This window comes from Camelina sativa, chromosome 20, assembly GCF_030686135.1.
Source record: "Camelina sativa cultivar CO46 ecotype springtype chromosome 20, ASM3068613v1".
Lineage (NCBI taxonomy): Eukaryota > Viridiplantae > Streptophyta > Magnoliopsida > Brassicales > Brassicaceae > Camelina > Camelina sativa.
Window position 1 is genome coordinate 13,998,067 of NC_141899.1, and position 15,131 is coordinate 14,013,197.

At 37.9% G+C, this 15,131-nt stretch overlaps 1 protein-coding gene across 2 annotated transcripts; it reads right to left on the minus strand.

Moving 5' to 3' along the window:
- Window positions 1-8,793: 8,793 nt before the first annotated feature.
- On the minus strand, window positions 8,794-13,908 carry LOC147918848 (calcineurin B-like protein 4). 2 transcript variants are annotated; one of them, XM_087506207.1, is made up of 9 exons: window positions 13,566-13,908; window positions 10,420-10,566; window positions 10,211-10,293; window positions 10,056-10,115; window positions 9,848-9,956; window positions 9,686-9,738; window positions 9,487-9,567; window positions 9,248-9,360; window positions 8,794-9,099 (listed from the first exon to the last, which is right to left on the minus strand). In XM_087506207.1, the coding sequence occupies exons 2-9, from the start codon at window positions 10,508-10,510 to the stop codon at window positions 9,021-9,023; spliced, it is 669 nt and encodes a 222-aa protein (XP_087362333.1). In that variant the 5' UTR covers window positions 10,511-10,566; window positions 13,566-13,908; the 3' UTR covers window positions 8,794-9,020. The 2 variants fall into 2 exon arrangements, with proteins under 2 accessions (XP_087362333.1, XP_087362334.1); XM_087506208.1 differs by having other exon boundaries at window positions 10,056-10,128; window positions 13,566-13,847.
- Window positions 13,909-15,131: the final 1,223 nt, after the last annotated feature.

Consider the following 15,131-nt stretch of genomic DNA (forward strand, 5'->3'; position numbering starts at 1 on the left):
GGCAGACTTGAACACCCCCTTCGCCAGATCAGACCACACAGCCGATACGAAAGAACAGGAGAAAAATAGATGATCACGAGTTTCTAGTGCAGAGCTGCAGAACAGACATGTCCCTGCAGCACCCACATTCCACACCACCATGCGAGCACCCGTTGAAAGACGATCTTGGACAGCGAGCCATACACAAAAGGAGAATTTTAGTGTGCAATGAGGAAACCAAACCCCCTTATGCCATGTTACCGTACTAGCTATGGTTCGAATGTGGTTCCATGTATCCTTAGTGGAAAACTTTGCTCGAAATTCATCATGCTTCCCTCTCCATAAGCTCTTATCTCCCACTCCCGAACGACCCTCTCGCATTGAGAACAGGGCATGTTCCACTTCGTTTAGCTGGTCTCCACGGTGCCGCCTTCGACGACGTTGATCCTAGCCCTGGGCATTCGGGTTCGGGTTTTCGGGTTTTCGGGTTTTTGGGTTTAGACATATAGAACCCGTTCGGGTTTTCTATACTTTCGGGTTCGGGTAATACCTGTTCGGGTTCGGGTTATTCGGGTATACCCGAACTCAATCGAACCATGAACAAAAAAAAAAAAAAAAAAAAAAAACTAAATTTTACTTTTTTATAAATTTTAGAAAACTTGTATATATATAAATATTTAACATTTCTTTTTGAGACAGAGAAACTGAAGTGGCAAAATGGTTAATGATGTACCTGTAAATGTTCAAGGTTGTGGGTTCAAATCCCCTAAAATACATATTTTTACATTTAATTCGAGTTAGTTCGGGTGGGCATTCGGGTTCGGGTAATACCCGAACCCGATCGGGTATCCGAACCTCAGAGGTATTGAACCCGATCGGGTTTTATACAATACCCGAACCCGAACCGAACCATCCACTTCGGGTCGGGTTCGGGTTCGGGTTTCGGGTCCGGGTAATATGCCCAGGGCTAGTTGATCCCATGCGAACGCCAAAGTACACTGCCGAGGTATCCCCATATCAATTATCCCTCTTTCACCCACAACCTCCAAGAGTCGACCAATATTCGACCACCGATCATACCAGAAATATGTGGTTTCGCCATTGCCCACTTCCACCTTACAGAAATCTCTCGCCACCCACGATATTTCAGCAACTTTTTCCAGACCCACGACCCCACACTCGTAGTCTCTTGAACCAACCAAAAGGAGTTTTGCTTCAACAAGTTATTCTGCACCCAAAGCACCCACAAAGAGTTGCCTTTAGAGACCACTCTCCATATTAACTTCAGATAGCTTACAACATTTGTTTCATGGAGAGATCATAGCCCGAGACCCCCTTCTGTCTTAGGTTTACAAACCGCATCCCACGAAACTTTAGCCCTTTGAGGATTCATGTCTGGTCCCGACCAGAGAAATCCCGAACACATTGAATCAATCACCTCAAGGCATTTTTTAGGCTGACAAAAGGCGCCTAACCAAAAGTTGCACACACTCCAAAGAACAGAGGAAATCATGTTGAAACGACCTGCATAGGAGAGATGACGTGCTGTCCAGGACCCTATGCGCTTGCGAAGTTGCTCAATAAGAGGAGAACAGTCTGCGAGTGAAAGCTGCTTTGTAACGAGAGGTAGACCCAAATATCAAACCGGTAAGCGACCAACCTCAAACGGGAGAGTATGTGGTTGTGGAACCAAAACTCCAGCCAAATAAACTGTGGACTTCTCCATACTTATCTTCAGGCCTGAAATCTTAGCAAAGTCGGTAAACACATCAATAATGCCCTTGATAGACCTCACCTTACCATCCGTAAGCACCATGAGATCATCCGCAAAACTCAAGTGAGTAAGCCCAAGTTGTCGACACCATGGGTGGTAACCAAACAACCTCTCCCCCGCAGCCTTATCAAGCATTTTGTATAGGACATCCATACAAATAACAAAGAGGTATGGCGACAAGGAGCAACCTTGGCGAAGACCTCGAGAGCTTTGGAAAAAACCAGCCAGTTCACAATTTACTTGCACTGAAAAAGAAGTTGTAGTGACACATAACAGTAACCAGTGAATGAATAACGGCGGGAACTGCATAGCTGAGAGGACTTTCGACAAGAAGGACCACTGAACAGAATCAAAGGCTTTGGAGATGTCAATTTTTATTGCACAACGACTTGAGATGGACTCCTTATGATAATCCTTAACCAATTCCGTGGCCAACAACACATTTTCAATCAGCAATCGATCTTGAACAAACGCAGACTGGTTACCAGAGATAAAATTTGGAAGGATACGCTTCAGCCTATTAGCGAGAACTTTGGAGATCACCTTATAAATGACATTACAACAAGAGATGGGCCTGTAATCCTTCATTTGCCTTGCATCCAAATATTTGGGAATGAGAGCAAGAATTGTAGCATTAATGCCCTTTGGTAAGAATCCTTTTGCAAAAAAAGATTGAACCGCTAAGACAAATTCCCTGCCAATTATCGACCATGTAGCCTTGTAGAATTCCATTGTGTATCCATCCGGACCAGGAGACTCAACAGAAGGCATAGAAAACAAAACTTTCATGATTTCCTCCCGCGAGACTTCGCGAGTGAGAGCAGTTTGTTCTGAAACAGAGCAACGGTAAGGCATCAGACGCTCCAACTCATCCACCATGACGCCCTCAAAGTCATGAGGAATAAACTGTAAAAACTCCCGAAAGTGACGCTCAGCCTCTGCTTTAATGTCGTCCCCCATCACTACCTGACCATCGGGACATTGTATTTCTCTAATATTGTTCTGCGCTTCCCTCACTTTGGCAGCTTTATGAAAAGTTTTATTATTCCTATCCCCCACCTGCAACCAATGCAGTTTTGATGTTTGCTTAAGAAACTTTTCCTCCAGACTTGCCAAGAAATCCCATCTTCTATAAGCCACATGCTCCTCCTCCATGGCTTGTGACGAAGGCTGTAATAGGTTTGCTTGCTGCTTTTGGCATAATACACTCAACGCCTCTTTAGTCTTCCAAACGAGATTCCCCATACGCGACTTAGCCAGGCTGCGGAGGCGAGGCTTAAGCCCTTTGAGTTTCTTAGAAAATCTGAATAAAGTGGAAGTAGATAAAAACATAGGTTCTGTTTCAGCCCAATAGTCCCCCACTGATGGCATAAACTCCTCCATTTCTGTCAACACATTCACAAATTTAAAAGGGCGACGCTTAGGGACAGGCCGAGCATCACCATGTACCATAAGCCGACAGTGCAGGTGATCCGAACATCCCCCGGCTTCAAATACATTATAACTCTACGAGAAAACATTTCCCCACGCAACGTTCACCATCACTCGATCCAATGTTTTAAGTATGAGATTATTTTCCCTGTTATTACACCAGGTAAAAAGAGGCCCGTGAGAAGTCAGATCAACTAACGAACAAGAATTAACCACTGCCTGGAAATCCCGCATCCCCACCGTAACCATTGGACTATCATCCACACGAGAATGTTCAGCAATATCTAGTGTTTCATTAAAATCCCCCAGCAGAACCCACGGTTTATTACGAAACAAAGGGGATGCATAATGGTCACGTATCTCCTGCCATAGCTGTTTACGAGCCTCCACCGTGTGCAAAGCATATACAAAGGAACAGAAAAACTCCTCCTCCTGGTTTTCCAACTTAACAGAACATGTAATGAGCTGCTCGCTTTTAAAAAAAGGATCAACCCTGACATTATCCCTCCAGAGCACCCAAATGCGCCCCCTACTATTATATTCATAATTCGTCATAACTGACCAACCTGGGAACAACCTTCTCCCTAACCTCCTCGCATTAACCTCCCTAACTCTTGTCTCCAAGAGACAACCAAACTGAAACTGACTCACTGCAACCCACTCTTTGATAACGGAATGTTTAGACTTCTTATTTAAACCACGAACTAACCATGAGAACCCGGGCATTAATTTCTTGATGAGTTCTTCCGACTCTGATTCCTAGGCGGATCTTTAGTCGAAGGAGCAGGACGAGTAGAAACTATTTTATGAGTCGATTTGGTGCCTCGAGGAAGGTAAGTGCGCAAAGGAACCTCCTCCTGCGAGCCTTGTTGCTTAGCAACGTTCCCCCGAATCACTGGAGGAGGTGGATCCCCCGAACAATTCGACACAATGTCATCAACCACAGGTAGCTCAGAATTTTCCTCCTGAACAGCCCCTAAAGCCGAGAAATAACTTTTTAGAAGTGAGCCTCCCCCTGACATGGGAGCTGCGTTTGACTTGCCAGGACTTCCACGAGTCGACTTAGGAGTGATCCAGGCTTCCCCCTGTTTCAAAACCTCCTCCGAAGCAGCATCTCCCTGAGAGACACGCCCTTCCTGAACCTGCATCGATGTTTCTACTCCACATCAACCCCTGGATCAGTAACAGGAGGCTCACTACGTTGGTCCACGTTCAAAACAGTAGCGACTGGTGCTTCCTCACCCACCGTCGCCTTCTCAGCTGATAAGCATGTTGCACTAAGGTGACCCCATTTTAGACAGCAACCACACCTTGGAGGAAGCCGCGGATAGCTGTACCTAACCACAGTATCCAACTCCCCATCTTCCTCCCCTGCCAACCGAAACTCCTTTGGCAAATCCTTTGTCAGGTCCACTTTGATCAACATCTGAGCTTTGACAAAGCTATCGCACGCTTCTGTGGCCGGGTGCAACCGAACAGGCTTACCTACTGTATTGGACAAGAACTCCAATCCCTTGTCTGTGAACATAGTAGGCGGAATGTTAGTCATCTTAACCCACAGGGGTACAGACTTCAGAGCCGGCTGAGCCTGCTCTGCAAATGGAGTCCACTGAGATACCATCATGGGAATATCCATGATATTCCACATCCCTCTGTTGAGAACCCTTTGCCGCATACCTCCATGGCGAATACGAAACTTGACAGTGGATTCGTTAACCGCGAAAACATCAATCAAATTCGACCGGTCCCCCAAACGCCAAATCTTATTCACATCATGTGAATCTTTCCAACATGCGAAGCCTTCAAATTGAGAAACTTCCCAATAGCAAAATCTTCCCAAAGAGGTTTAGCACCCTCAAAAACCTCTCTCGGGACAATGAATTTCGCTTGACCATCCACCTCCGAGACCAGGAACTTATGTTGTGTAAAAACCCTTTTCTGAGCAACTTGCAGGAATGATCGCTTCACCATCAATGCAGGGACCGACGATGAAACCTCTTTTAAACCCTCCTGAGAAGGACTTTCCCCCGACGAAACCTCTCCCAAAACCTCCCCAGATCCTCCCTTCTCCGTTATCCCCTTCTCCCCTACATCAGATCCCTTGATCCTCACCAGAACCACCTCATCACGGCCTGGAGAAGCCGCCGACGGCAGCATTCTTGGCCAAAAAGCAATAAAACCCTAATCGCCTGTTTTTTCGCCCTTGCCACGTCAGCAGAGCAAAATAATGTTCCTCTAAACCTCCCCAAAAAAATACCCCTCAGGTTTGTTGTCATTGTTGAGAGAGAGAGGAAGAGGTCACGATAGACTTGTCGTTAGCCACCGTCCATCACCACCGTTGGGGAGCAAGCCATCGTATATCACTGGATTTGTTACCATGTATTAGCCGCTGTCACTGGAGACGTCAGTCACTATTATCGGAGCAGTGGCAGCCATTGCCGAAGCCATTAGAGGTAGGGAAACCTAGATCTCCTTTGTAACTTGTGCAAGAAGATTGCTGGCTTTATCTTATGATTGTTGCTTGGTTTTGTTGAATATTATTGAGCCATGAGGATTGCACATCACAGTGAGCTTGAACTGTCACGTCGAACCGTCGAGGAGAATTGCTGAGAGTGAACGGCATGAGAGGTAAGCGGCTAAGCTAACACTCGTGCATGTTGTTGTGTTGATTATTGAACCGGGAGCATAAACCAACTAAACCGGAAATAGTTTGTGTAACTAAGGTCCATTACCGAACTCAATTATGTGAGTACGTGGAAAGCGTGGTGTTGTGCGATCATGTATAATTGGGGATAATTATATTGGTTTGGTTTAATTATTAAACTGCGGTTGATCGATTTAATTAAGGAGCACAAAGTCAAGCATAGAAATGTTATACCGGGGTATGTGTTTGTATTTGGTTTAATTGAATAATCATGGGTTATTTAATGGATTGTTGTCATCTGAATCATTGCAGAGCGAGAGTGTTGCTAAAGCAGGATCCTGTTGTTGCTATTTCTAAACCAAGGATTAAATTCAATGGCTAAGGTGAGGGTGGTATTTGCGGATATGCAGTAACCTCTTTCCTTATGTACTCTTTGATAGTTGCTGAATATAGACTCAAGAATTGTTTGTTAATTGAATGTGTTTGTGTGGATTTGTATGCATGATAAAGTAGGTTGTTAGTAACATGATATATGTGAAGCACATTAGCTACATGATATGGTGTTATGGATTAACTTATATATTATATTATAAATACAATTATGAACATACATGAGAATGAGAAAGGAAAAGATACTTGAGGATGTTGGACTGTAATGGACCGATGGGTTCATTGCAGCTCATAAACCGCTGACGAGCAGTACGGCAAGAATCGAGCTATGGGCCGTGATTTTCCAGGAATGGGGTTTGTAAGCCAGAAAAAGTGATAATGGCCAAACCTATAAGGAAAGTAAAACTTATTAAGTAATGTAAAGAAATATAAATGTTTAAATGTGGTAGTTGCCACAAAAGTGCATAAAATAAGATAAAAATTATTGAGGAGAAATAAGATGTTTGTTTGTTGTTTGTTTGATAAACATTCTGAATCTATGCTACGTAATGGTTGATGATTATATTCGGAACGTGTTTATTGTATGTCCAATGGGCAGAGTTTGATCTCCTCACTGAGTAAACTTATTTACTCACCCCCTTATTTCCCTTTTTCCCAGGTTAGTAAGTTCAAGGGTGTTGCAGTCTGAAGTTTGTTCGTTGGTGAATTTTAAAGAAAGAAACATTTTTGGCCAAACCGGATGGATTACACGTTGTCCCGTCTTCTATGACGGTATGGGTGTTACAGACATACACTCCAATTACTTGTGCGTCACATGGTCCATCCAAAAACCAAAACAAATGAACCTGTAGAAGAAAAAGTAATCTACCTTGAAAAGAGAATCGCTCAGAAGAGAGATCAATCAAAGAATGAGATTTTAGCGTGAACAAAACGAGCAACACTGTTTGTTGTGTAGTGTGCTGACCAATATAGGCCCAAAACTGACTCTTGGTTTTTTTTTTTTAAGTAGGCCCAGAACAGACTCTTAGTTTTTTTTAAGTAGGCGCAAAACTGACTTTTGGTTTTTTTTTTTGTGACTCTGGTTTTTTGCTCGCAAAAAAATCCACTTGGTATTTAAAGTCAAAAAGTTTAACCTGTACTGACCTCTTTAACTAATCGCATGGTCCGCATGCGACTCCATTGGTTTGGTTTTGACTTTTGACCTTTACATGAGAACAGAATCAAACAAGAAAAACTTAAAGTTTGCGGAGAATGATATTTTTTTGGCGATGCAAGTAATAGAATCTATATATGTAAAATTGGTTTTTTTCTCTTCTCATTCCTCCACCTCATCACTTCTTATTTTCAATTTTAACAAATGAATCCACATCATCAAAGTAAAATAAAATCTAAAGTTAATGCATCAATTAATTCACTCGTTTTTATAATATTTTTATTATTATTAAGAACGAATAATTTAAACTAAATATAAACCAAAAACTAAATGAAAAAAATACAACCAATAATAATATCAAAATAAAATATGAATAGACATTACATAATATAGAATTAGATATTTATATCATAACATATAATAATTGAGTAAATATTTGTAAAAGACTAGAAATAGAAAAAAAAAAACTAAGGCTATTATATATTTAATATAACAAAAATTACTTTCAAGAGTTACAGTTGTATAAAGATAAAGAAAATAAGTGTCTTTAAAAAAAACACACAAAAATAGGACGTAAAGAAGTTCTGGACTCATGAATATCATCCTCCAGAATTTGTAATCTCTCATATTCCCCAAACCATCTTCAAGGTTTACCGTCACATAATAAACCTACGCAATGATAATATATGGTTCTATAAATCAAATTGAAATAAATCAAAGAGTCAAACTCCATCTTGATCATTCAGCACCAAACGATCAAATACATGCCGAATGAACGGAGAATATAATCTTTCCAATTGACAATTTGAGATAGAGATAAGTGAGAGGTGAAGGAGGAAGAAGTAGATTAGAGAGTTGAAGTTGGGGTGGTGTAGAAATTAGGTTTCTCACAATGAATTTGTTTGAAGGGGGAAACAAATTTAATAAAGAACTCTCTCTCAAAATCGGATTAAATCTGGAAAGGAAAAGGGAATTGAAATCTCTTGGGAAACAAGTTACGATTTTACTCAAGAGCTATGAAAAACTAATGTTATTGTATTAATTGATGGATGCCTTACAAGGAGGGGGATACCCCTCTATTTATATGCTGGCCTAGATTACAAAATATATCTACTTTCTTAATGATTTAAATTGAAATTAGGAAAATTTATTTTTCTGATGTCAGGTCGGTCTCGCAAGACGACCTGGAAGTCGGCTGATTGCTCTTGTTGGGCCGGTCGACTTCATCAGGCCCTCACTCGAAGGCCCATCTCGCTGTTCTAAGCGAATTCCCAATTTACCTAACCGGTTTGCCTTTGGCTTAGATCGGTATGTCGGGGGTTTTGAAGAGTATTTTATACTAAATGTATAAAACTTTACTTCAAATGTGAACTGGAAGAATCACTTGGAGCAATTCTATATGTGAATTGGAAGAATCACTTGTTCCACATAAAACGTAGTCGGTAGTACTAAATCTAGCATAGTATGCATATACACAAGGCAAGTCCAAGATCCTTACCAAGACCTGCCTAAACAGCCATTTTCAAATTCTAGCTTATATATATCTTATCATCTTATCTAAGATTTTGTACAAAAATGTGAAATGTAAAATGAAAAAACAGTGACGAAGGAGACAAGGATGGCCTTTTATCTTCCTTGCATGGATTATCTTAGAAATATAGGTTTTGCAACTCCAATTCTTCGTCTTCACAAGATGAAACAAAACTTGGAAAAGTTCCCTTTATGTCCCTACAGTTTTTACCAAGAATTGTATATGATCAATCATTTTGATTTTCATCAAATAGGTCGGTTTGGTTCAACGTTGGTCATGATCGTTGAAACATATGAGATTAGACTCTTAACCATTATAAATTAGTAAGAGTTAATATAAACTCACTTTAGATATGGCAAAGTCATGTTCTTGATGAGCGACGGATTCAAGGATACAAAATCTGTCCATTCATCTATATCAATTCTTCCGTCGTTTTTACTGTCTGCTTGAACAAAAGCCTGCAAAACATATACCACCATTTCCTTATAGATTATTTATCATTCAAGATTATATTTTTCAATATTATATTTAGAATCTAAGATGATTATAAACATATTTGCAACGGTGTGGAAGTGATGGGTTACCTTATCCACCATTACTTCGATCATATCTTCGGAAACAACTAGCTCAGATTCATGAAGTAGCGCAATAACCATCTCTTTCAACTAAACAAAACACAATTTTGGTCATTATGGTATACATGTTAGATCAAGACGACACACAAAGTTAGTATGGGGTCAAAACTGTTTAAGCTGGCGGGTACCGAAAAATAAATGGACTCACTTCTTCTCGCTCGATGAATCCAGTTTGTCGTAAATCGTATAATTTAAAAGCAACTGAAAATTCATGATAAAATTCAGTTTCAGATAACTTAATAAGAAAATAATAGAGTACTTAAAACATAGAATGAATGTGAAGAACTATTCTTGGGGTTAGAAGAATTACATTTGATTTTTTCATGGACCGGTGCGCTTGGATGAAAAACACCTAAAGACCGGACAAATTCCCCGAACTCGATCACTCCATTTCGCTTCACATCAAATACATCAAATATCTGCGTATATATAACATATTGTAAAACAGAACTTTATATAAAATATACACATATGTTTTCTATAGTCTAGGTAGATAAATAACGTAATGTACAACATACCCGATCAGCGAAGAGATTCCTCCGGTTCCTATTTCTGAACAAAGCCAGCTGAAACTCTTCCTGCAACATCACACTTTTAAACTTTAATTAAGCCATATAGATTGCCTAATTGCAGTTTATGTATGATCACTTTTAGAACGAAAGAATAATTAAACCTTATGAATAAGACCGTCATCGATAATTGAGCTGCTTAGCTTCTTGAACAGTTCATACAAAGCTTCCACTTCTGCTACCGTAACTATTGTCCCTCCCAATATTAAAAGTAAAATACAATTAGAGTTTTGTTTTTCCAAATTCTAGAACACTTTTTATAACATTTTTGAAATTATGATACTAAGAAGCTTTAAAGATTAAAAAAACTGACATGGTGTAACGGAGGCAAGAAGGTCGGGATCCTCATATCCCGGCGGGCGCATTGCATTCTTCTTCTTCTTCTTCGAGACAGAGCAGCCCATACAACCACACCTTCCTTCTCTCAACTGTTAGTATAGTAGTCTTTGCTTTTCTCACTCTACAGCCACACATAAATAATCGATATAGTTATACTTTCATTTTCGCTGGTTCTTCTACCAAAAAAAAAAAAAACAAAAACAAAAAGTCCAAGAACAAACCAATTAAAACTGAGTGCAATTAACTATAGTGTAAATGGCTTATTTTGCCACGTTATTGACTTTTCTTGGCAGACTCTACACGAATTGGTTCTTTTTTTTTTTTTTTTTTTTTTTTTTGACAAACTCAACACGAGGTTACCGTTCGTAACGAAATTCAGAATTTACGTCGAAAACGAAATAAAGAATATATCACGGGGTTTACATGTACACGCCATAGTAAACACTAGCGTATGCCCAAGTTTATGTATGTCTGTGTATATGTATTATTAGAATATCATTAAAACCATCGTGAATTCGTGATAATATCTAGCAGAATTTATCAAATCTGAAAACTTTTTAGAGTCTGACAAAAAAAACTGATATTTAAAGGTTTGATAAAGACGTTTGTGCAAATTTATTTTAGTAATATACAAAAGAAGTCGACGGCTATATACGGACGATTATGTCATTGGTTTATAGTTTAAAAAGTAATAAAATGCACAAGATGTAGTTGGCCAAGTTACCCATTATAATAAAGATAGTTGTACTGTAGCTTTCACAACAGCTACATTAGGCTCTCCCCATACATTATTCATTCACCGAAATAGCCAAAAACTAGAACGAAAACAGCCTTTGCCTTGTTTAATCTATAATTTAGTAATGATTCAAATAAACAAAATGATAACCAAAAGTCATATAACTATATAAGTCGTAGAAGATGCTAGGCAACTCGCCGTAATAGCCAAGATAATCAATGACGTATGTCTAAGGTGTACAGATAAGAGAGAGATTTGTTTAGTCCTACTTATTATATTCCTAATAACAGAGATAACTTATCAAAGTCTACTATGATATATGTATATGTATAGATAACGCATAAATCCAAATACCGGATCAAATCTTAATCGATGTTGCTCCACGTATACGTGTGCATGAATCAGTCAATGTTGTTCTAGTAAATAGCTATTTTTTAAATAAATCTGCACCTATATTTGTCCAACACGATCACAAGAACACATTCAAGCGACCAAAAGCGTTTAAAGATCTCTAGAGGTAGCAAAATGGATTTTTGACGAATATGAATAGAGAAGAGTTCCAATCTGAGCGGACCCCGTTTATGCAATAATACAAAGTGATACTTTATTGAAAATCACGAGTATGAGACAACTTTTTGTTGCTTTATTCAATAATTGTAGGAAATTGTATGCGTTTCATCAAAATGTTAAAACGAAAGTGGCTTAGAGCCTTGTTTTAAAAATCGCTAGGTCCATCCTTACCGTTTCGATTAATGACTAATTCACACCTATCATTGATTATCTAATTATACTTGTGTAATTTAATTATAATCCGTCTACTCCGAATACTTCCCACTTGATGAATATACTAATTAGTTTTGGAGCCAAATATAGATCAACCTTTTTTCTGTTATTGAGACATTTAAATTAAGAATTTGTGATGTTTTACAATAACCAATGCACAAATTTTTAATAAAAATCATAAAATTTTATTTTAAAATTATGTTTTTATGTGTTTACCGTAATATTAAAGATAATACTATAGTTTTATATTTTATTTGATTTTTTCTTTTAACGTAAATAGAATTATATATATATTTAGTCTTATATATATATTTAATTAATTATATAAAATAATCTTAAAACTGGTTCCCGATTAATCCCTATTTAATCTTCGATTTTCTTGCTATGCGCTAGGCCTACCTCAACCACCCGACTAAAACAGAGGTTTAGAGTATATTTATGATTTTTTTTTCTTTTTAAAGTATATTTATGATTTTTTTTTTCTTTTTAGAGTAGATTTATGATTTATCCAAGTGAAGTCGTTTTTTTTATATATAACCATATACACAAAAGCCGGTCCGCGATCCATATGCAAGCAAAGCTTGGACCTGGAACCTCAAATCTAGTAATTATTTTCAAGGCTAAAATAACAAAAGAACCATCCATTAGTAACATACAGTATATAACTATATATGCCTAAATGGAGGTGGTGGTGTAGACTGTAGACTGTGTAAGAGATTTTCTATCACAATTTTTTTAATGTAAATAATTAATTAAAAAGAAAAAATTCGGACAATTTTGTGGGCCAAATTTTGTTTTCCTTGCTGTGGAGCCACCAAATGATCATGACCGGTTTTCATCTCGTTGTTTACAAAAAGGTTCAAGATTTTATTGCTTAAACCAAACCGGCCATGCAACAAAAAAAATGACATTTGGGGATTAATTAATTATAGGATTCTCAAGTATTTTAAATAGTCAATGATAAACAACTTGCAACTTGCAAGTATTGACTTGAAAACCAATTTTGTCATCTCCTTAACTCCTTTGACCGTAAAACACAAAAGTGTTTATCAAATCCCAAACGCAAAACTCAAAGCATGTTAAAATGGCAAAAATCTTCCGACTAGTTTTATACACCCACCCACCAAAGCTAATAAGAAGATATCCTGTGGTACAAAAGCTTGACCGCATAGTTCTACCCTCTTTAAAATGATTGTACTAACTAAACCGAATATGATCCCAATTTGGTAATCTGAAACGAACTGAAACCAAAATAAAACCACTTCCATTTGGAATATAAATGGAAACTAGACACTCAATATAGCCGGTTTGGTTTGGTTGTTTTTTAAATAAAAAAAACATTTAACCGAATTACGCTAAATCTTGTAAGTTGTTGTAACTAGATTCCTTAAGAACAGGACATATTTTGAACCTTTTATTGAAGAAAAACTCAAGAGGGGATAATCTTTTATTATGTCACCAAACAAAAAGCCATTGGAAAGATAAGAAAGATTGTCCCAGCAATTTGGCAAGATATAGCAAGAAAGCTGCATTTGGGCAGAGGGTGGGGATCGAAGAAACAAAGATAAAAATAGAATAAATAAAAAAAAAGCAGGACTAACCTGAGAAATGTGTGAATCTCTCGGTCTCTGTCTCTGTTCTTGATTGTATACGCCTCTTCACTTCTCTCAAATCTTGAATAATAATAATAATAGTTATGTGTGTGGGGGTAGGAAGGATGATGAAATTGAAAAGGGGCAAAATGAGAGCTTATTAAATAGAGAAGACGAGCTTCCCAACATCGGTTTGGTTTTGTGTCCATCCATGCGCTGATACGCAGATGGATCGCGATGTTATGTCGGTTTCTCTATATTTTGTTTTTTTAGTAATTTTTTTTTCTATAACTAGTATAGTATAATGTTGTTATTGTTGTAGTACGAATATAAATTATTGTTGTTGTGAATTATAAATTATTGTTTCCTCAACCTTTCCGTTTATGACAAAAAATTTAACTATTTTTGAAGCCCCACGAGTCCTCCTTACCACACTTTTTATTTTCTTATTGACAGATAATCAGATGACAGAAACAATTTTCTTATTTTACAGAAACAATTTTTTTTATAACATAAACAGAAATGTTGTTATTTTAAAATATGTCATCTGAAGTTTTAATAATTTTCTGAAGCACCATATTGTTATTATATTGTTATTATATATTGTTATTATAATATACTAGATGAGGAGCCGCCCGATGTGCGGGCTTAAAATTTAATAAATTATATTAAAATTTGTTGTACGTTATTTATAAATTTTATTTTTGTTACAATAAACTGATTTATATCCATTTACAAATTTTTTTTATATGTTACCATTAAAAGTATATTTTTTTTACAGCTAAATATACTCTATGTTTCAAATATATTCACATACCTATAAAATGTCTGTATGAACACATTAAGCCAACTATTTTATTTTCACTTCTGCATAGTTTTTTAATTACTAAAATTGTTAGCTCAAAAAATGTTTTGAAAAAAAAATATATTACATAATATACTAATCAATTATGTATTATCACAATAGTGTATGACCACTACAGAGAAAACTTCGACTCTGCCCCTATCTTTTATGTAGAGAACCTTACATCCAACCTCCTCCACCATGGAGAGAACCTTGGCTCTGCCTTCCTCACCTGGGGAGATAACCTTGCGTCAAACCTCCTCCACCTTCCTCCATTGGGGAGATAACCTTGTTTTCAACCTTCTACACCATAGATAGAACCTCGGCTCTGCCCTCCTCCTGTGTAAAGAGAACATGTTCACGTCTTTTTGTTATCTCAAAATGGCTTGCTCCGACAACCAATGAAAGTAAAAATCTTTTTCTAACGTGACAAAATTTTTTTGATAGTAACTAATGTTAAATTTCCCAATGTATTCGTGGAAGTGTCTTTAACACACTATGATGTAGTCTCTGTCTCTGTAACGCCTCAACCGCCACCTTGCTTAGTGAGCCCATGTCCACTCTCAGTCTATGGGCTCACCTTCCTAAGTGAGCCCTACACCTATTTCTGGCTCGTGGACCCACCCATATTTGATGGCCGGTTTGTTACGTCTGGGAGGTCATCCATTTATTCATGTGGTTTGTCCTCACTTGCACAGTTCCGACAATCATTTCCAGGAAGGTCACCTATC

Bases quoted from the DNA above. Each gene is read 5' to 3' on its own strand.
- LOC147918848 (XM_087506207.1), bottom strand. From the start codon at position 10,510: ATGGGCTGCTCTGTCTCGAAGAAGAAGAAGAAGAATGCAATGCGCCCG. The intron at 9,739-9,847 runs GTAATTCTTCTA...ATGAATTTTCAG, and splicing joins GGTCCATGAAAAAATCAAAT to TTGCTTTTAAATTATACGAT. The intron at 9,568-9,685 runs GTGAGTCCATTT...TGTTTTGTTTAG, and splicing joins GATTCATCGAGCGAGAAGAA to TTGAAAGAGATGGTTATTGC.